Genomic DNA, 23829 nt, shown 5'->3' with positions numbered 1-23829 from the left:
GAAAAAAAAACTAACAGAAAGAACAAAGTAACCAAATTTATAATTAAATCGATGCAAGAAATGCAACTTATGGATATATGGAGGAAACAACTCCCAAAGGAAAAAGAATGTTCATATTATTCGGGTAGACATAAATCATACTCAAGGATAGACCTATTCCTGTTATCAGCCCACATTCAAGGGAGAGTTAGGAAAACGGAATATAAAGCTAGACTCTTATCAGACCACTCACCCCTGTTATTGGCAATAGAGCTAGAGGACATTCCACCAAGAATGTATAGATGGAGATTAAACTCCATGCTACTTAAAAGACAGGATTTTAGAGAATTAATTGAATGCCAAATTAAAATGTACTTTTAAATAAATACGGAATCAGTGAAAGATAAGTTTATACTATGGGATGCAATGAAAGCGTTCATCAGAGGGCAAATAATAAGTTATGTAACTAAGATGAAGAAGGACTACAATCGGGAAACAGAACAGTTGGAAAGGGAAATAACAAATACAGAAAAAGAATTAGCAATAAAGGAAGACAACTAAAAGAGAATTGGCAGACAAAAAAATAAAATATGAAACTTTACAAACATATAAGGTGGAGAAGAACATAATGAAGACAAAACAGAAATATTATGAGCTAGGAGAAAAAATGCACAAAATTCTAGCGTGGCAGCTTAAGACAGAACAAACTAAAAGAATGCTATTGGCATTAAGGAAAAAGGACAGACAAATTACAGACAAATTCCTGCTTTGCGGAAACTGCCAAAATGTTTGGCCTGGAAGTCAGCCTGAAGAAAACTGAGGTCCTCCATCAGCCAGCTCCCCACCATGACTACCAGCCCCCCCACATCTCCATCGGGCACACAAAACTCAAAACGGTCAACCAGTTTACCTATCTCGGCTGCACCATTTCATCAGATGCAAGGATCGACAATGAGATAGACAACAGACTCGCCAAGGCAAATAGCGCCTTTGGAAGACTACACAATAGAGTCTGGAAAAACAACCAACTGAAAAACCTCACAAAGATAAGCGTATACAGAGCAGTTGTCATACCCACACTCCTGTTCGGCTCCGAATCATGGGTCCTCTACCGGCACCACTTACGGCTCCTAGAACGCTTCCACCAGCGTTGTCTCCGCTCCATCCTCAACATCCATTGGAGCGCTCACACCCCTAACGTCGAGGTACTCGAGATGGCAGAGGTCGACAGCATCGAGTCCACGCTGCTGAAGATCCAGCTGCGCTGGATGGGTCACGTCTCCAGAATGGAGGACCATCGCCTTCCCAAGATCGTATTATATGGCGAGCTCTCCACTGGCCACCGTGACAGAGGTGCACCAAAGAAAAGGTACAAGGACTGCCTAAAGAAATCTCTTGGTGCCTGCCACATTGACCACCGCCAGTGGGCTGATAACGCCTCAAACCGTGCATCTTGGCGCCTCACAGTTTGGCGGGCAGCAGCCTCCTTTGAAGAAGACCGCAGAGCCCACCTCACTGACAAAAGGCAAAGGAGGAAAAACCCAACACCCAACCCCAACCAACCAATTTTCCCTTGCAACCGCTGCAATCGTGTCTGCCTGTCCCGCATCGGACTGGTCAGCCACAAACGAGCCTGCAGCTGACGTGGACTTTTTTACCCCCTCCATAAATCTTCGTCCGCGAAGCCAAGCCAAAGAAAGAAAGAAGAATGGAGATCAATGAAAACTTCAGGGAATTCTACGAGCAACTATATCAAACTGAAAACGAAGGGAAGGAAGACAAAATAGATGAATTTCTAACTAAAATTGAACTACTAAAATTACAAACAGAGGAGCAAAATAAATTAATAAAACCATTTGAAATAGAAGAATTACAGGAGATATTAAAAAAACTACCGAACAATAAAACACCAGGAAAGGATGGATTCCCAATAGAATTCTATAAAACATTTAAAGACTTATTAATTCCTCCCCTCCTGGAAGTAATCAACCAGATTGATAAAACACAAAACATACCAGATTCATGCAAAACAGCAATAATTACAGTTATACCAAAGACAGAGAAAGATCCACTTGCACCAGCGTCATATAGACCAATATCTCTACTTAACACAGATTATAAGATAATAGCTAAACTATTAGCAAACAGATTGGCCGACTATGTACCAAAAATAGTAAATCTAGACCAAACTGGATTTATTAAAAAAGACGAACAACGGACAATATCTGTAAATTTATTAACTTAATTCATGCAGTAGAAGGAAATAAAACTCCAACAGTAGCGGTTGCTTTAGACGCAGAGAAGGCCTTTGACAGAGTAGAATGGAATTATTTATTCAAAGTACTACAAAAATTCAGCCTACCAGAGAAATATATTAATTGGATTAAAGCATTATATAAGGGGCCATTGGCGAAAGTGACAGTAAATGGATATATATCAAAACAATTTAACTTAAGCAGATCAACAAGGCAGGGATGTCCACTATCTCCCTCACTGTTCGCATTAGCTATAGAACCACTAGCAGAACTGATAAGAACAGAATATAAAATAAGAGGGATAAAAATAAAAGAGAAGGAATATAAAATCAGTCTATTTGCAGATGACATTATAATATACTTAACAGAACCAGAAATATCAATAAAAGAATTACATAGGAAATTGAAGGAATATGGAAGTATCGGGGTACAAGATCAACACAAATAAAAGTGAAGCAATGCCAATGAATAATGCGGATTTCACAAAGTTTAAGAAAGAATCGCCATTTAGATGGCAAACACAAGCAAAGAGATACTTAGGTATACAACTAAATAAAAACCTCGGCCATCTATATAAACTAAATTACCATCCATTAATGAAAAAAATTACAAGACGACTTAGAGCATTGGAAAGACTTACCACTAACACTGATAGGAAGGATAAACTGTATTAAAATGCACATTTTCCCAAGGATACAATACCTATTTCAGTCATTACCAATACACCTAACAGAGAAATTCTTCAAGGAGTTAAAGAAAATAATAAGGAAATTCTTATGGAAAGGGGGGAAACCGAGGATAGCACTAGATAAATTAACAGAATGGTACAAACAAGGAGGCTTACAACTACCAAACTTTAAGAATTATTATAGAGCCGCACAATTAAGATACCTATCAGATTTTTATCAAACAAAGGAAAAACCAGATTGGACCAGATTAGAACTAGATAAAATAAGGGAGAAGATACCTGAACATATAAATGGGATGAAAAATTGGTACAACGTAGGAATTAACCGGTATTGCACCATCTGCTCAACATTTGGAAGAAGATTCATGTAGAAAGGAATAAAACAAATGATCAACTACCAAAATTAATATTGATGCAAAATCAACTAATCCCTTTCACAATAGATAACCTTTCCTTCAGAGAATGGGAGAGAAAAGGGATCAAAAGAATAGAAAATTGTTTTTCGGGAAATAAATTATCCTTTGAACAAATAAAGGATAAATATAATATAACTCACGATACAATGTTTGCATACCACCAACTGAAAACCTACTTGAAGGACAAATTTGGGAAACAGTCTGAGGTTACCAGAAGGAAGCAATTTTGAATATGTGATTACAGACACAATGATAATTTAAAAATTCGTAACAAACATGTACATCAAACTGCAAGAAAAGGAGAACAAGGAAGCAAACGGTAAACCTAAACAAAAATGGGAACAAGATCTAAACATAAAGATAAAGAATGAAACATGGGAGAAGCTATGCTCCGGAACTATGAGAAATACAATAAACACGAGGTTACGCATGATACAATATAACTGGATACACAGGCTATACATTACACCTCAAAAGTTAAATAAATGGGACCCAACAGTATCAGACAGAGGTTTTCGTTGTAAAAAGGAAAAGGGAACAACAATTCATGCAATTTGGACATGTGAGAAAGTGGAAAAATTTTGGGAAGATCTAAACCAGATATTAAATAAAATCACAAAAAGCAATATACCAAAAAACCCAGAGATCTTCCTCCTAAGTAATATAAGAAACAAAGAATTTGACTTGATTTGGATGGAGCACAAAAAAGATTTGTTATGATAGCCCTAGCTGTAGCAAAAAAATGTATTATGTTAACCTGGAAATTAGAAGACAATTTGAGAATACAACAATGGTATATAGAAATGAATAAATGTATTCTATTAGAAAAAATAACATATAATTTAAGAAATAACATTACAATATTCGAACAAATATGGGAGCCATACATGAAATACAATAGAGAAATCCTACCATGGACTTCCACCACCTAAAATGACAGAAGGAGAAGATATCGAAAAGAACTGACTCAGTAAAATTTCTTGTTTATTTTTATTAAGTGACAACATTGTTTAACGGATTTAATGTATCTTATAGATTGAACTTCAAATAAATGGGGAAGGAGTGAAGGAGGGAGGGAAGGGAGGGGGGGAAAAGGGGGAGAAAACGACACTGTATATATTTAAGAAGAAAAATGTCTGTATGTATCTTGTTCAATATGGTTTATAGTGTGAAAAATTTAAAAAAAAATATATTGCTATAACTTGAAAATCTGATACAGACTGAGGAATGGAGAGATGGAATGCGGAAATTAGTAGTTGAATACCGCTTGAGAAAATTACATATAGCTTAAGGAATAGATACCATATAATTTGGAAAATATGGCACCCATATTTGCAGTTTTGGAATGAATATTTAATCATTTCTCTGGTAACCTCAATCCTTCGTGACCTCTATTATTTGATGGTAATTATGATCTCTGAAAAAGGACTCTCTGGACAACCTTTGGATTTTTTTCTTGCATCTTTTTCACTCTTTCTTCCTTCTTTCTTGGGGCTTTAGGGGGGAGGGGGAGTGTGATATACAACACATACACACACCACGTGTATAATGGATTAGATGATTTTAAAGACTTGTATTGTCAATTTTATTTGGTGGTTAAAACTTATAAATTTTTTTTTTAAACTAGTGCTCAAGCAAGAAAAGGGAGGTTGTAGGATTACCCAGTATCTTTGACCACATCAGAAGCTCTTTTTACACTGAAAAGCTGCATTATTGCTGTATTCACAACCCCTCTGGAACCCAGCATGCTTGTTCACACAGAACTGAAAAAAGCCAGCTCCGTGAATCCAACATGCTCCACCGCTGAGACTACCTACCTTGGTGGATTGAAGCCGGATAAGCCTCGACCTCTCCAATCCACCTTCAATGCTTTCTCACAGTGCTTGAAAGGTGGATAAAACTCAGCTTCTAGTGCTGTGTAAAAGGGGCAAGTAGGAAGGTGTAGGAGCATCAAGGATCAGAACTACCAGGCTGGGAAATGACTTCTTCCTGCAGGTTATGAGAATGATGAACAGTATTCTGTAACCTTGGGTCTCTTACAAATTATTAAATTATTTGTACTTATTTATTTATATTATTATTATGTATGTAAGTGATCATTAAGTGCTGAATTTGTGAGAAACATATTGTATGTGTGCACAGTGGTGCACATAAAGACTTTTTGTCTGGTTGTATATGTACAGGTAGATGATAATACACTTGAACTTGACGAGAACCCGTGCAAGAAAAAATGCAAGACAACTATGTCTGACACTGGATGGTACCTGTGCAAGAGATAATGCAAGATAACCAATGGCAATGAATATATACCCTTAAGCAGTTCAGGAAGCATAGGAAGAGAATTACTGAAATAAGAAGTCAAGCAAGATATGACTGAAAATAAGTTTGTTAAAATTTCCAAACTTCCCATGGCTTGATTGTTTACTTACTTCTCGTGTGCATATCTCTGAACTTCCTGTGCAATTCTTCGGACAGCTGCCCCTCCTTGTTCCTCCTGGGCCAACACAGACATTATGGACTGAGCATACAGGTATGTATGTTCCCCATGGCATACCATTTTCTGTGGAAATTATCAACAACAATGTTGGTGAAAAATCCCTTAAATGTACAGGCAATTTTCACAAATAACTTAAGAGCTCAAAAGTAGCTTTTAGTAGCAAGCAGGAAGGAGTTCCCTGTTCAGTAAAATATCAAGAAAAATCTTTCATGCCATTTCTAAATAGTAATGAGGGAGATTGTCTAAGTGAGACTGTTCTTTGTTTATTGGGATTGTCCTGGGCTGACTCTCGGGTTGCTCTAGTCACTATAATCTCTCTCGTCAAGATCAGTAAGTGTGCTCACCCATGCAATTGGATTGCTTAGTCCATCATCCAGTTTCATGCTATATCCTTTGTATCCCTTGATCTCTGCTCAAAAATCTAATGATCTTGGTCCTGAACATTCGTGTCCTCATAAGAAATGAATTTCAAAGATTCATAGTGGTCCCAGTGACACCTCAAGTTACATCTCCAGTTTCCATATCTGCAGCTTCTCTGCTTCTGCTCTTTTCAATATCATAACTTGAATAAGTTATTCAAGTTATGCAGGCTCATTCTATTCGATCTCTTCTCTCATCCCAGCAATCAATCTCCTGGCTCAGCCCTCTCATTCCACCAATCTCATGAATGACAGCTGAACCCTCTTTAAGGCAAGCATATACTTTCTTAGATAAGGAGTGGAAAACTGTTGACAGCTTATATAACTGAGAAAACTTTCCAAATGCTATACTCACTCAAATTAGAAACCATCTTACATTTTGATAAACTCAAAAACTTTGGATGCTAGAATCTTGGGCAAGCAATGGGAAGCTGGAGAAGCACTTGAACAAGGTCCTGACCTAAAACTGTTACTGTCGCTTTCTCTCCATGGATGTTGTCTGACCTCCTGCCATCTTCTCATTGCTTACATTTTGAACTGCTGACTGTTTCCAAATATGTCCTGTGATTCTTGTACAAGAACATCTGAACCCCTCCAAATTCTATTTTGTCCCTAATCTAAAAAAAATCTGCTTCTCATTCTTCTTGCCAAGTTAGTCTTAAATATGCTATCAAGTAAAAACACAGAAATCCTGGAGGAACCCAGCAGGTCCCGCAGTGTCCATAGGAGGTAAGGATATATATAACCAACGATTCGGGCCTGAGTCCTTCTTCAAGGCATGAGTAAAAAGCAGGTAGGAGATGGAATTTAAAAAAAACTGGGAATAAGGAAAGAAAAGGCAGGGGGTGGGGGGGAAGCAGACAAACAGACAAAAGGTGATCATGGACATGAGAGGCAAGGTGAGAACTGATTGGTGCCTCTGTGAATAAAGATCTAGAGGAAAGGAGATAGAGGGAAAAGGAAAGAGAGGAAGACAGAGCTAGAGGAATAGGGATAGCTGGGGGGTGGGAGAGAGAGGCTAATGGAAACCAGAGAAGTCGATGTTAATGCCATCCAGTCTCTCAGTGGCAACCCATTTTAATTCTCTGCCCCATTCCCATGCCAACATGTCTGTCCATGGTCTCATGCAATGCCAGGCTGAGAACCACAACACCTCATATTCCGTCTGGGCACCCTCCATCTTGATGGCAACAACATCAACCTCCAGTTTCTGTTAGCCCCTACTCTATATATCCCCATTTCTCTCTCTCTCTCTCTCCCCCCCACCAATTTCTTCTACATCTGCATTCACAGAGCCACCCCTTGCCTCGATCAATTCTTATCTTTTTACTCCTGTCCTATCCATGACCAATGATCACCTTTTCTCTGTGGGTCTGTACTCCTCCCCTGGCCTTCCTTTCCTTCTCTCCGGCCTTTTAACTCAGGCAACTGCCTGCTTTCTACTTGTACCTTGAAAAAAGGCTTCAGGTCCAAAATGTCACTTGTATGTCTTCACCTCCTATGGACACTGCACGATCTGATGAATTCCTCCAGCATTTTGGTGTTTTCACTAAAATCGCAGCTTCAGCAGACTTGTGTGTTTCATATTTCATCTACTTAGTTTAGAAGATAGAGCCTCACCCTTTCCTTTCCTACTGCTGTCAGAAATCTAACCTCATCTTCATCTACCCTCCCACCTGTATCCTCCTTCCCTTTTAGCCTGTGCTCCTCCCCTACCCTTCCCTCCTTCCCTCCGCACCTCATCTTTTTATTCAAGCATCCACCGATTTTTCTTACAAAGGGCTCAGACCCCAAAAGTTGTCCGCTGCTTTCTTCTGGATCCTGTGTGACCTGCTGAGTTTCTCATGCAATTTTGTATGTTGCACTCGACCTCAGCACCTGCCGAAATACTTTCTTATTGAACTCCTATAAAACTCAGCTGGAACCTGTTTGTGATATCAAACAGCTCACCGCAAATTCAGGCAGGTTTTTCTCCAAATGTTCTTCACCTCTGTCAACAAGCGTGGCGAGGGAGGTACGGAGTACGCGGGAGAAGACCTCTAGCTGCTGGCATGCTGTTGACACACTGGTTATTTCCCCCTGGTATCCTGCATCCGAAATGAGCTGTGGAGATAAAACAAAAGATAAGCAGAAATAAATGAGAGAAAATACAAACCTAATGGGTACCTCAGGTCCAAAATGTCAACCTTTTGTTTGTAGCTTTGTGCTCCTCCCTCTGCCCCTTCTTTCCTTCTCCCTAGCCTTTTAATTCAGGCACCTGCCTGCTTTTTGCTCATACCTTAAAGAAGGCTTAAGGTCAATATCACCAGTGGGATCTAGCGGAGTTCAACAAGAAAATCTTTCGGCAGATGCTGGGTCGAGTGCAACATACAAAATTGCATGAGAAACTCAGCAGATCACACAAGATCCAGAAGAAAAAGGCGGTCAACTTTTGGGGTCTGAGCCCTTTGTAAGAAAAATAGGTGGATGCTTGAATGAAAAGGTGGGGTGCAGAGGGAGGGAAGGGTAGGGGAAGGAGCCCTGGATAAATAAAGAAGTGACTTTTACCCCAGTCGACTGATTGTGATTTAGCCAGAGATTTGGTTATTATTATACTTCATGTTGCTTCCTTACTGTTACAGATACTTCATCCTCGTATTCAAAAGGTTCCACTGGTATGACGAGCATTTGTTTGCTCATGAAAGATGGAGGACAAGAAGCAGTTCTAGGATTCATTACAGGGATGAAGGAAAGTGGCAGACTCAAATCAATCATGCCTCTCCATATCCTAACAAAACTTCATGGTCATAATGCAGGTGATTTGACAAGGAAGATGCCTTTATTTAGGATTAGTTTTTCATAACAGCACAAGGAACATGTACAGGAGTGGGCCAATTGTCCCCTCAGGTCTGCTCTGCCATTCAATAAGACCTTTTACATTATCTCATCTTAGCCCAATCACGGCTTCCCTACCATTCTTGGCAAGCTTGGCAGCTTCCATTCCCTTTCTAATTTGAGCATAATATATTCTATGACTTTGCCTCCATGTTCTTTGAGATAGAGAATTCTAATGGTGCACAACTCTCGTAGAAAAAAAATCCTCTTCTCTCAGTAATAAATGATTGATATCCTCATTCTACCATTTTGTTCTCTCACTCTATTTTATTCCTAATTTTTTTTTTTCATTCTCAGTTGGCATTACTTGGAGCCAAAATAAAAGCTCAACACTCAAAGCCACATGTACACGTGATCGAATCTACTTGCTTTACACCTATGAATGTGTGACTCAGTACAACAATCACACCATTTACAAATTCACTGATGGCACCATCGTAGGAGACTATAGAAAAAAAAGATGCCCAGTCAGCATACAGGAGGAAGACTGAGAACTTGGCTGAATGATGTATGTACTAACAACAACCTTTCACTCACTATCATCAAGACCAAGGAACTGATTGTAGACGTTAGGAAGAGAGAGTCTGGTGATCATTGGGCATCAGAGGTGAAGAAGGTGACCAAATTTAAATTCCTGGGAGTCATTATCTCAGACGACCTTTCCTGGACTCCTCATACTGATGCCATCGTGAAGAAAGCACATCAGCATCTCTACTTCCTCAGGATTTTGTGGGGGATTGGTATGTCATCAGAAACTTTGGCAAACTTCTACAGATGTGTAGTGAAAAGTGTGCTGACCAGCTGTAATATGGCCTGGTACGGGGGCACAAATACCTCTGAGTGAATAGCCCTGCAAAAGCCCAGTATATCATAACCAAAACTCTCCCCACCATCGAGAACACCTACAAGGAATGTGGCCATCCAAAAGCATCAGCAACCATCAAGGATCCACACCACCCAGAACATTCTCTGTTCTCACTGCCATCAGGAAAAAGGAACAGGTGCCACAGGATTCGTACTTCCAGGTTCATGTATAGTTGCTATCCCTCCACCATCAGACTCATTCAGAGAATCATTTAAGTACTCTTGCCTTGCTCATTATTTATTTCTGAATATTTATTTTTTTCTGTATTTTCAAAGTTCGTCTGTTTACATTTTTTTCTTTTATGTACATTTCTTTCTTCCTGAGCACAGTTTAGTCACTAGTAATTAGAAATTCTGCCTGGCTTGCAGGAAAATTGAATTGACAGGGTTGTAGATGATCCCATACATGTACTCTGACAATAAATTTGAACTTTGAAGATTGATCAATGTGGATTAATTGACAAACAGAATTCGAAGATAAATGTAGTGTGAAGATGTGTTCACACAAGTCATGGCTAAATGTAAAACAAGATTGCTTAAAGACTTAAAGATGGGAAAGGACTGCTGAGAAATATACAATGTTTTGTTGAAATTAACCTAACTGTGGGTTCTGATTCCCTGCAATTCTCCATGCACACTGAGCACTTCACCATTCAGGTCCTAAATCTTGTAGGTTGAATTCCCAGTGTGGATGATAAGTTGTTTCCTTGCAGTATGCTTCTCGTTGCTAAATTAGACACTCACATCTCAGAAAGGTTTTATTTTTAAGGTGCTTGGAAGTAGGTATATAGGGGATGCAAGAAGCAAGCTCTTCACACAGAGAGTGATGTGTGCATGGCAGCAACAGGGTTGGAGGCAGGGACAATAAGATCTTTTAAGAGACTATTAGATTGGAAAATGGAACTGAGAAAAATGAGGGTTATGCAATAGCAAAATCCTTGGCAGATATTAGAATAGGTTATTAGGTTGGAACAGCACTGTGGGATAAAGTGTCTGCATTGTGCGTTTGATGACTATGATCCCAGAAATAGGAAGCTTGGCTGCCATAATCACACAATCACCCTCAGAAACAACTGTGGGGTTTCTTTTGCATCTCCGTGTGCAAACCTATTCTTCCCTTGTCCACTAACAGTTCTAAACATATAAAAATGTTCTTTTTTTTAAAATTTAAACATACAGCACTGTAACAGACCAATTCAATGCTACAAGTCCGTGCTGTCCAATTTACACCCCATCAACCTACACAACAGCTACATTTTTGAAGGATGGGAGGAAAATGGAGCCCCTGGAAAAAACCCACGCAGACATGAGGAGAACATACAAACAGCACAGGATTCAAACCCAGTTCCAGTCCCAATCGCTGGCGCTGTACAGGACGTTGCGCTAACTGCTATGTCAACCATGCTGCTCACAAATTAAATCTAGATTTGCCTTTCCTTGCAGTCAGTTGGAGTAAGAAGGTCATTGCTATTAAAATGTCTAAATGTAGAAGTGGAGCAAAAGAAACCAGGGGTTCATATTCATTAAAACCCACAAAGCATGTTAATAAACTAGAAAATCCAAGAATAGCAGCAAAGTTGCTTTAAATGTATAGATTCTTGGTTGGGATACAAATTTCTCCCATCTGCTCTGACAAGGGTGGATTTAGAAAGAAGGCTCCCTTCAATAGAATTGCAGCTTAGAGTTATGACCATGGAGGGTTGTAAAATATGGGGGAATTTTTGATGGAGAAGTTGTTCCACTAGGCAAGAGTCCAAGGTTAGGGACCAGAAACAGAAATAAATGTTGATAAATAGGGAATTCAGGAAAAACTACTTCAAGAGTAGATTTTAAAAAGTGAAAATCATCAATTAGAATAGATGAAGTACACATAGTTGAGATGCAGTATGTTCTAAATTGCAAAAGCAGCATGCAATAAACATGGCTAAGCAAGCACACAATCCAATCTCTGCCGTGCTGCCAAATCTAGACAAGGTGATAGATAATTAAACTGCTAACAAGAGGAAGAAGCTCCAAGAAAATCCCCCAACTTCAAAAGTGTAGGATCCAACTCGTGAGTGCTCAAAGGCTGCAGCAATTTGAAACATGGTTAGCCAGAGATGCTGAGGGGATGATCCATCTCAGCTCCCTCCCGAGATCCCCATCATCACAGGAGCAAGTGAACAGCCATTCCACCTGCTATGAAAAAAATGGTTAGGTGGCAACATAGCTGGGATTGGACAACATCACGGATGAAGTATAAAGACATGCTCCAGAACAAGCCAAACTTTTCCAGTGGACTTAAAATAATCTACTCAACAACGTGAAACATTTCCTCATTTATGCCTCTCTTACCAGAAGGATAAATCCAAACTAGATTATGCTTACACTTCATTCAGTCAACTTTCAGTCGTCAGCAAAGTTAGATAGTGTGTACAATGCTGTCAAGTTGTATTTACTTGGGGTGGGGGGGCGTGGCAAGATGGCGTAGAGTCTAGACGTGTAATCTCGACCTTTCTGGCCAGACTTTTAAGTACCTGTTTTTTAACCCTTTGTTTTCAAGTTTAAACTTTTTAAATTTTAGTTTAAAGTATCAGGGAACTATTATGACCACTAATGGTAAAAAGATTAAACCTCAAGTGCAGAAATTACATTTTCGAAGTGCTGAAGATTTGGGGCCTAGACGACTTGATACAGCCCCAGGCTTAATCTCTTCAGTGTCTAAACCTCAAAGGCTGCCTGTGGGAGCTAAAAAAAAAAATGTCTATTATTCACCAAGTGAAGGATGGCGCTGGAATTACTCGTTCTCTGGAAGAAGGTGCGTGTTCCCAAGAAGTGGATCCCGATTTTGAAAGCCTTTCGATTTCAACGGAGGAAGCATGCAGGAAGATGACTCCATTGTTGGAAATGCATCAGGAAGCATTTCAACCTGAAGAAATCACTTACCTTCGTGATTTCATGAAAAAACAACGAGATGCGGGGGGAGACCAGCGGCGACCCCTTGAGGAAGTCTGGGTGCCGTCGCTGGGAGTCCAGACTCGCAGTAAAACTTTTAAAATGCCTCTGTTGAGCTGCAGCAGGAGCTGCAGTTACCTTGTTCTGCCACTACGTCAGAGAGAGCAGGGCTGAGCTTTTCTGATCTACAGTGTATGCAACTAAATGCAGTTATTCAGCCTCTAATGAATGAGATGGTTCAAATGAATGCTAGTAGAAATTCAAAATTGAATACAGTTAAAGCACGTGTGGATGCATCTGATGAAGAATTTTTTAAAATTCAGAATGCTTTTTCGGACTGTAAACAACAAGTGGCTTCTAACACAGAAAAAGTGTTGAAGGTGGAAAAATCAGTCATAGAATTGGGAGAATGCAAGAAGGAGCTAGAGAAGAAAATAGACTACTTGGAGAATCAAAGCAGAAGGAATAATGTGAAAATTGTTGATTTCCCAGAAGGTATAGAAGGACAAGATCCTCTTTGTTTCTTTAAAGACTGGATCCCGCAAGTATTAGGACAAGAATTTTTTTCTGGGGGATTGGTACTGGAAAGAGCCCATAGAGCTCTAAGAAGAACACCCTCAGCTGGTCAACCACTGACACCGGTAATAATTCGATGTTTGAATTATTTGGACAGAGAAGCAATACTTCGACTAGCAGTGCAAAATGTGAGACAATGACAAACTCCGTTATTGATTCAGAATAGCAGTTTTTTTTAATCCTGATTTGAGTCAAGAGGTCATTTAACGTCGACGTCGATTTAATCCAGTTAAAGAAATTTTGTGGCGTAAAGGTTATAAGTCTACTTTTCGCTACCCTGCAGTGTTGAAGGTGTTTTATGAAGACTACCAATTTCGTTTTTTTGAAAATGATCGTGAAGCAATGATTTTTGCTGATTCATTGTCAGATATAAGAGGACAAAGACGTAGTCCACCATCATCTCCTAAAGAAAAATCTGGTTGTTCTGGAAACAGAAAAAATGGCAGAAATGGGAAAAACTGGAATGGAAAGAGCCCAACTTCTTCTGAAATGGGATCTTCGAGATTGGAATCTCTTGGATGAAAAGAAGAATTTTCTTTTTTTCTATTTTTTTTGTTATTATGATATTTTGATGCTATTCATTGTTTGGCTGGGGAGGGAGAGATTTGCTCTAAGTTCTTTACTAGTCATCAGCCACTGGTGTGTGACCCACACCCAATTTTTGCTTAGGGGATTACTACCTTTTGGTAGTTTTTTTTGGGGGGGGGATTTTCTTTTTTCTTTTTTTTTCCTTTTCATTTTAGTTAATTTTTAATTTGATTTTTTTTCCTATTGGAGGGCCTATATACGTTGATTTGAGTTTTTATATAAAGATATTATTGATATTCAGTAATAATAGTAAGTATGTCAAAGTTGAGGTTTGCTACTTTTAATGTTCGAGGATTAAACAGTCCGATTAAGCATAAGAGAGTCTTGGCATATATTAAGAAAATGAAAATTGATATTCCTTTTTTACAAGAAACACATTTGAATGTGAAGGAAAGTATGACATTAAAGAGGGACTGGGTTGGGCATGTATATTCTTCTTAATTTAATTCTAGGGCTAAAGGTGTAGCAATTTTGATACATAAAAATTTATCTTTTGAATTACAATCAATGGAGGAAAAGGCAGGATGTATTCTTAAATTGAATTGTAAGATTTTTAGTGAATTTTGGACTTTACTTAATATTTATGCTCCAAATGTGGATGATGAAATATTTATTTCAGATGCATTTTTATGTCTGGGTCAGGCTAATGATAATATTTTAGTTGGTGGTGATTTTAATTGTGTTTTAGAACCTTTATTAGATAAATCTCCGAAGAAAGTTAAGAAATCCAAGATGGCAGTTCAGGTTCAAGAGTTGATGAAAGATCTTAATTTAGTAGATATTTGGAGACGTCTTAATCCGACAGAGAAAGATTTATCCTTTTATTCATTTAGACATGAATCGTTTTCAAGGATTGACTTCTTTTTAGTATCGGCACACTGACAAGAGAAAATAAAACAAGCGGAATAGGGTGATTTCAGATCATTCTTTGTTATATTTTACATATGCAACTTATGAGAAAATTCAAGTGGCCTATCATTGGAGGTTTAATACAATGTTGTTAAAAAATATGGAATTTATTGATTTTTTGAAAAAACTAATTTTTTTGAAAGAAAATTCTAATTCTGTTCAAAGCAAGTTTGTATTATGGGATGCTATGAAAGCATATTTGAGAGGACAAATAATTAGTTATACTTCTAAAATTTAAAAAAAATCGATTAAATCAGAGTCTTGAATTAGAGAAACAGATTGATGAGTTAGAAAAGGAATTTCAGAAAGATGCTACAGAAGATCAGAAAATAAAATTATCTAGGTTGAAAATGGAATATAATACTTTGCAATCTTATCAATTTGAATGTGTGATTAATAGGACTAAACAAAGGTATTATGAATGGGGAGAGAAAGCACATAAGGTATTGGCGTGGCAATTAAAGAAAGAACAGATTTCGAGGACTATTAATGCTGTTAGACGGAATTCTCTTATTACATAAACCTCGTGAGATTAATGATGAATTTTATTCATTTTATAAAAAGTTATATACATCTGAAGGAAAACAAGAAACTGGATCGATTGATCTTTTTTTTAAACTCACAGTTGAATTTACCGATATTAGAGGATGCAGATGTACAGGAGTTAGAAGAACCATTTACTGATTCGGAAATTAAAATGACTATGCTGGAAATGCCGAACGGTAAATCGCCTGGTGATGATGGATTTTCGGTTGAATTTTATAAAATTTTTTATGATGATTTATCTACAGTGTTTGGGGATGTTATTACGTCAAGTTGGAGAACATTATGAATTACCTGAGTCTTGTTCTAGTGCTTTAATTACAGTAATCCCAAAAAAAAATAGATCCTTTGAAAGTATCTTCATATAGACCAATTTTGTTGTTAAATGTAGATTATAAAATAATAGCTAAAATATTAGCTAATAGATTGGCTAAATTTTTACCTAAGTTGATTCATATGGATCAAACAGGTTTTATAAAGAAGATATGCTTCAGATAATATTTTGCGCGTGATTAGTTTGATTAATAGATTTCGACAATCTTCAGATCACCCGATGGTGATATCCTTAGATGCACAAAAGGCATTTGATAGAGTTGAATGGAATTTTTTGTTTAAAGTTTTGGAGAAATTTGAGTTTGGTCCTTTCTTTATTGGTTGGATTAGAGCTCTATATAGTAAACCGGCAGCTAGAGTATTGACGAATGGTTTGATTTCGGAACCCTTGAAGTTAACTCAATCAACTCGTCAAGGTTGTCCTTTATCACCAGCTTTGTTTGTGTTAGTGATTGAACCTTTAGTACAGCTGATAAGACAAAATACACAGATACAAGGTATGAAAGTTTTAGACGAGGAGTAATAAAATTAATTTATTTGCTGATGATGTATTGGTGTATTTAATAAACCCAGCTCAGTCACTTTTGCACTTGAAGGAGTGTTTAATACAATATGGATGTCTTTCTGGATATAAAGTTAATTGGGAAAAAAGTGAAATATTACCGGTAAGTGAAGGAGATTATTCAGTTTATAAGAATATTATTAATTTGAAATGGACTGATCGAATTAAATATTTGGGTATAATTTTGAATGTTAATTATCAATCTTTATATAAATTAAACTATGTTCCGTTAATTAAAAAAATTAAAACTGATTTGATTAAATGGAAAGATTTACCTATTAATTTAATGGGTAGGAGAAATACAATTAAGATGAATATTTTTCCGCATATACAATATTTGTTTCAATCTATTCCGTATTTACTTGATATTTTTTTCGAGACGAATAAAATGGTTAGGGAGTTTTTATGGAGAGGTAAATTTTTGAGAGTAGCTTTGAATCAATTAACTTGGAAATATGAGTTAGGGGGATTACGTTTACCACATTTTAAAAATTATTATAAAGCAGCCCAACTTAAATTTATTAGTTCATTGATGGATTTGGTATGGCCTCCTAGTTGGGCCAAAATTGAGATGGCAAATATTTCTGAATTTGAAATACATCAATTTTTGTTTAGATGGAATATAAATTTGTTACAACAATATAATATGCCTATACTAAAACATTTAATGAATTATGGATAAAGAAAAATAAAATGACAGGCTCTAGGGGTAAATTATCAGCTTTGACTCTGTTGTATAATAATGAATTTATTTCTTTTTCAATACATAATCGAAGTTTATTGCATTGGAGATTTAAAGGTGTGAAAAATTTGGGACATTGTTTTAAAGAGGGTAAATTTTTATCTTTTAATCAGATGATAACGAAAAGCAAATTTGTAACCTTTACGCCATAAAACATCTTTAACTGGATTAAATTCACGTCGACGTCTGATGATATCTTGACTCAGATCAGGGTAGAAGAAAACTCTGCTATTCTGAACCATCATTGGAGCTTGCCTTTGTCTTGCATTTTGAACTGCAAGTCGAAGAATTGTTTCTCTGTCCAAATAATTCCAACAACGAACTAACACAGCTCTTGGAGGTTGACCAGGTAGGGGTGGTCTTCTTAAAGCTCTATGTGCTCTTTCCAATACCAATCCATCAGGAAAAGACTCCTCCCCCAACATCTGGGGAATCCAATTTTTTAAAAATTTGACAGGATCTTGACCTTCTCTACCTTCTGGCAAACCCACAATTTTCACATTATTTCTTCTATTTTGATTTTCCAAATAGTCCATTTTTTTTGTTAACTCTTTTTCCAGGGCTTTTCCACCTTTACTATTGTTTCTGTATTGGATTGTACCTGTTGTTTACATTCAGAAAAAGCTTCAAATTTTTTAAAGTTTTCCTGATTTTCTTTAACTTCTGCCTTAACCACAGTTAGGTCTGAAGTTACATTAGTAACCAGTAATAACATCCAAATAAGAAGCAATACCTTCAAGCATCATGTAAACAGGCTGAAGTGCAGTTTGAAATGCAGGATCCGATTCCATAAGTTGTAACTCACTTTCTTCCAGCTCTTCTTCCATTTCCTGTGCAGTGATAGAGTAAGGCAAGTCCTCTTCTTGTTGTTCTTCAAAAGGCAGCATTCTAGTCATTTTGCTGAGAGTTTGGACACCCAACGAAGACTCCCCCAACTTCCTCAGGGGGTCGTCGCTGCTGTCCCCCCGCAGACCATTTTTTCATAAAATTACGGAGTTCTCCGTAATTAACGGCACCACCCAAGCCCACAATCACTGTAGACTGCATGTCTGCTGTCACAATCCTCTTCCTCCGCGCTCCCGTCTCTTCCAATGGTGGTGTTCGTTGTAACAAGCCTCCAGGCTCGTGCCCGACTTCTCGGGTGCACGCTCCTTCCTCCGCAGAACGGGTTGAACCAGTGCCATCTTGAGACTGGTGAGTAGCCGTTACCTTAGCATTTGTCCCCACCAGCGATCGTTGAAGCTTGGCTGAAAATGAATCAGAGGCTATTCCAGGTCGTTTAGGCCCCAATTCTTCTGCACTTCGAAACTGTATTTTCTTTTGTAACTGAGGCTTAGGTTTTTTTTTTGCATTAGCAGCCATAATGGCTCACCAAAATATCAAACTGAAAATTAAAGTTTTAAAATTAAGAATAAAGGGTTAAAAAACAGGCACTTAAAAGTCTGACCAGAGAGGGCAGGGATTACAAGTCTGGTTTCTACGCCATCTTGCCATGCGCCCCCCCAATTTTTTTGAATGTGGAAGGAAATTGGAGCAGCAGGAGAGAAGCACATGCTTTCAGAATTCCGGAAAGATGGCAACTGAGGTCAGAGTGTAACCGCACCAACTCCTGTGACCTGCTGCTGCACCCAACCATCTTCAACTGCTTATCACTGAGTGTTCTTCTAAAGTATGGTCAGAAGTGGAGATGATTGTACAATGTTTGATTCCATTTGTAATTCATCAGCAAATGAATGCTTGCATTAACACATACACGAGTGGTTCTCAACCTTTTTATGGCATAGGTGGTCTGTGGTTAGTATGGAATTACTTAAGGTGAGTGGGAGAGGGGGGGGGGCAAAAAAAGTTGATAACCACTGACCTAGACAATATTCAAGCAAGGGTGGGAAAGTAGCAAAGTAACATTGGTATCACAGAAGTACCTGGTAATGAGCATCTCCAACAGGATGGTGTCTAACCAACTATCGTTGACAGTCAGTAGTACCGCCATCAATAAACAACCTGAGGGTTACCACTGATCAAATTCAATTGGGCCAGATAATGTGGTTGTAAGAGTCAGTCAATTACTTGGGTGTATTGCAACTTATCTCCAGTTATTCAAGTCTTTCCACCAAATACGAGGCACAAATCAGGAGTGCGATAAATACATTTTACTAGATTAGGTTGACACTATCCGAGAGAAAGGAGCCAACTTGACAAACATAACATTCACTAGCCTAATTACTTATTCCTTCAACATCAGAATGCAGCAACTGCTACATGTACCATTCACAAAGTGCACTCCAGTTATTAAGGTGCTCTGACAGCACCTCCCAAATCTGCAACCTCTACCACCCCCATGGAGGTCCCCCTCCATGTTTCACACCATTTTGATTTGGAATTTTGTTTCTTATTCCATCAACATTGCTAAGTCTAAACCTTGGATCTGCTATCCCAACACCATTGAGGAAAAAAATCTTCACTAGTTAGACTGCAATAGGTCAAAAATATGGCTCATTAGAATCTTCTCTTGGGCAATAAAAAATGGTCTTGCTTGAGATGCCATAAATCAACAATGAGTAAAGGGAAAAACATCAATATCAAGATGACTTTACCTTTACAGTAAAATTGAGCATCAAACAATCAGGGTGAGCTTCTGCTAGTTTGTAGAAGAGGTCTCTCCAAGTTACATGAGCAATCATCTGCTCTAGCCAAGCTGGTGTCTGCAAAAATAAAACACAAGTGAAAGTTAAATCAAGGTATGACATCAGTAAGTGTAAAAGACCAGTGAGATATTAGCCCTTTTTCCACTGGCATCCCAGTTAGTTGGCCATGCAGTATCCAAGTTAAAGAAGCCATTTTTGCTGTTTCCACTGGGCTGCTTTTAACCGGGACACAAACTGCTTTCCCACTGACCACAAGTCATCCCCGGGGATAGGAGAGTCTACCTTCAACAACAGTCCAGGGATGCAACTTGTCGTTTTTCCACTGGCTTAATTGGCCTGTCGGCATCAGCTGACACCAGGGATGTGAGTGGGGTGGGTGGGGGTCGAGGCTTTCTATCCCTGGTTTGATTTTACATCATTTGATACCTGCTTACTGATTGTTTCCTTTTTCACTGGACCCTTAACCGATAAATTGGCCGTCAATTCTTGGAACAGGGTTTCAGTGAAAAAGGGGCTATTGAATCACATCATATCCACAATCAAAGATCACCAGCTTGGTTGCTTAAAATACAATAAATAATGTATTGGAAATTAAACGCTTCGTTTTATATTTTGACTGAATTAATATGACCAATCATAGTCAGAGAAAGTAGTGACCATCCAGATAATATGATCTTAGTTTGATTAAATAAAGCTGCAAAATTTTCTTTAAAGGAGGTTTTTAATTATCATCATACCTAGATATCTAAATTTTTCTTTCACTATTTTGAAAGGGAAATTAGAGTACAAAGTAAGAGAGCCCTTTATTGGTAACAATCACTCTTATGTAAATTAAGTTTATAGCCAGCAAACTTACTAAAATGACAATATCTTTGGAATAGAAGTCTCTGGGCTAGACACAAAAAGTAAAAGATCATCTGCATATAAAGATAGCCTATGTTTAAATGTCCCTTTAAATAACCCATTAAATCTTCATTTGCACATAAAGAAATAGCTAGCGGTTCCACCATTTAGATCAAAAAGCAGGGGGCTTGGAGGGCCACCTTGATGTAATTTTAAAAACTTGATTGTTGGAAATTAGTATGAATTGAAGCTATTGGGCATTAACATAAAAGTTTTAACAATTGAATAAACACTGGGCCAAAATTATATCTTGCTAAGGTATCAAACAGATATTCACATTCTACTCTATCAAATGCCTTTTCAGCATCTAAAGAGAGAATGCGTTCATTAGAATGAGTGGAAGAGGAGTGTATAATATTCAATCTATGAATGTTATAATAAGGAAAAAAAATCATATTTATTTCAGTCATTACCAATATTTGTTTCTATACATTTTAAGAAATGTTATTGTTGTTACAATTTGATAAAATAAATAACCACCCTAACTGGGAATTTAAATCTTTTAAAAATACTTCTATGTGGGCAGTTTTAGGCTCATCCTTACCTTTTTCTATTCCAAAATTAACAAAGAATTTAATAATGAGACAGAGACTAAGAATTTGGGTTCAATTCAGGAAATCTTTGGATTTTTGTTCACTCGTCAAATTCTGTCTAATCTTCTCTTTTAGATGCAGGTTAATGAAAAATAGAATTGGTTAGGGATTAAAAGCTTTAAAGATGTTTTTATTCAACTAAATTTTGCATCTTTACAACAATTGATAGCAGAATTTAATTTGCCAAATAGACATATTTTTTAGGAATTACCAAATTGGGCATTTTATTTAATCTAAATTTCCAGAATTTCCACATCTTCCTGATCTGAATTTTATAGAAGAAATTCTTGAACTACATTTTGTACATAAAGGTATAATATCTGCTTTATATCATAAAATATTAAATATAAAGACGGTTTCCTTAATTAAGATCAAAATTGAATGGGAGAATAATCTTAATTTACCCTTCTCAGAGGAAGATTGGTTCACCATTCTAGACCGTATCAATAATCCTTGTCTGTGTGCTAGACACAGTTTGATCAATTTAAAGTGGCACATAGAATACATTTTTCTAAAGTTAAACTGTCTCAAATTTATCCTGATATTAATCCATTCTGTGATAAATGTAAAATCTTTAAAGCCTCTTTGATACATGTTTTGGTCATGTCCTAAATTAGGAAAAATTTGGACAAATATTTTTAAAACCTTTTCAGATATCTTCAGATCAATCTTGAACATGTCCATTAATAGCAATATTTGGTTTCTCCAAAGAGGAGAATATATATTTAAGGACAAATCAAAGACTAGTTTTAGCATTTTCTACATTGCTGGCCAGTAGAGAAATCCTGTTGAAATGGAAAGATGATTTTCCACCTACCCACTTGCAATGGTTACAGAATACTATGTCCTTTTTGAGTCTAGGGAAAATTAGACATAGTCAGGAAAATTAAGGTCATGTTTGATAAGACATGGGGTCCATTTATGGTTTATTACCACAATTTGAATAAATGAGGTACATGGATGCAATAGATTGGTAGACTGTGCTGGATCTCTGGAGGCCGCTGCTCGATTCCAAGGCTGCTAATATTATTAATTCAACTTTGTTTAGTAGGAGGAGTTAGAGCAACTGAGGTTTGTTTTCATTTAGTCAGTCTTTTTTTTTCTTCTAGGACCATAAATACTTACGGGTTTGATTGTGATTAATGTACAATACGATAATCAATATAAATATATATTGTATTTGGTTCTTGAGGAACCTATTATGTATAGGTTCTCAATTAAATGCAATAAAAATATTTTAAAAACAAAGAAGTGTTTTACAGATAAGGAAGTTAGTTGCTGGGAAGTGCAGACACTGGATCGCAGTCAGGTGTTCTGCCAAAACCAACAACTGAAACTGATCTCCTTGCTACTTATTTTCATAATGGTGGGAACAGAAATTACTTGCTAAATTTCATGAGTAAGTGCACTTCAAAAATAGTAAATGAGCAACAAAGCAATTTTAAACACAGAAATGCTGGGGAAACTCGGCAGAACTCGCAGCATCCATAGGAGGTAAAATAAAATATATATACAATCTACGTTTCAGGCCTGAGCCCTTCTTCAAGGTATGAGTAAAAAACAGGCAGGCTCCCAAATTAAAAGGCTGGAGAGAAGGAAAGAAAGAGCAGAGGGAGGAGCACAGACCAAAAGGTGACAAACAGACACATATAGGAGGACAGGAGAGGAAAGGTGAGAATTGATCAGAGGAAGGAATGGCTCTGTGAATGCAGAGTTAGGGGGATGGGAGAGGAAACAGAGAAAGAGAGGGAGAGCTAGAGGAAAGGAGAAATATGGATGGGAAAGGGGCAACAGAAACCGGAGAAGTCGATGTTAATGCCATCTGGTTGGAGAGTTATGAGGTGCTGTTCCTCCACTTTGAGGAAAGTCTTAGTCCGAGAGTGCATGAGACTATGGACGGACATGTTGGCAAGGGAATGGGCAGGGAACTGAAATCTATGCCTTTACGGTGGACAAAGTCAAGGTGCTTAATTAAACGATCTACCACAACAGGAGCACCAGATTCAGGAGACGGTGGAAAGGGAGGAGTGATTGAAGGAATAACAGAGAGAGCAGTCCCTGTGGAAGATAGAGATGGGAAGATGTGTCTGGTGGTAGGTGGTAGAAATGGCAGGTGATGATATGTTGGTTATAGAGGTTATTGGATTGGTAGGTGAGGACAAGGGGAATCCTGTCCTTGTTGCTCGTGGAGACAGAGGGGGCCAGGGCAGATGTTTGGGTAATGGAGGTGAGGGCCAAGTTGATGGTAGTAGAGGGGAGGCAAATGATTTTTAAAGAAGAAGAAGCACATTGGATGATCTGGCACAGAAAACCTTGCCCTGGGACCAGATGCGATGAAGATGGAGGAATTAAGAGAAAGGAATAAAATCCTTACAGGTGACAGGGTGTGAAGAGGTGTAGTTGAGGTAGCTGTGGGAGTTGGTAGGTTTGTAGAAAATGTCTGTTGAGAGTTTATCTCCTGAGATGGAGACAGAGGGATCGTGAAAGGATAGACTATTACTAGAGATGG

General features: G+C 37.8%; 1 protein-coding gene across 1 annotated transcript in view; it reads right to left on the bottom strand.

Moving 5' to 3' along the window:
- The window catches only part of nelfcd (negative elongation factor complex member C/D), an 81145-nt gene that overhangs the window by 34250 nt on the left and 23066 nt on the right, over window positions 1-23829 (bottom strand). The window contains exons 5-7 of the mRNA XM_069884816.1: window positions 19774-19881; window positions 8205-8357; window positions 5768-5898 (exon numbers count right to left, since the gene is read on the bottom strand). Coding sequence (XP_069740917.1) covers window positions 5768-5898; window positions 8205-8357; window positions 19774-19881 — 392 coding nt within the window. The remainder of the gene's footprint in view (window positions 1-5767; window positions 5899-8204; window positions 8358-19773; window positions 19882-23829) is intronic.

This window comes from Narcine bancroftii, chromosome 6 (genome assembly GCF_036971445.1).
Source record: "Narcine bancroftii isolate sNarBan1 chromosome 6, sNarBan1.hap1, whole genome shotgun sequence".
Classification (NCBI taxonomy): Eukaryota; Metazoa; Chordata; class Chondrichthyes; order Torpediniformes; family Narcinidae; genus Narcine; species Narcine bancroftii.
Note: the sequence above shows the minus strand (reverse complement) of the source record. Positions and strands in the feature narration are given on the sequence as shown.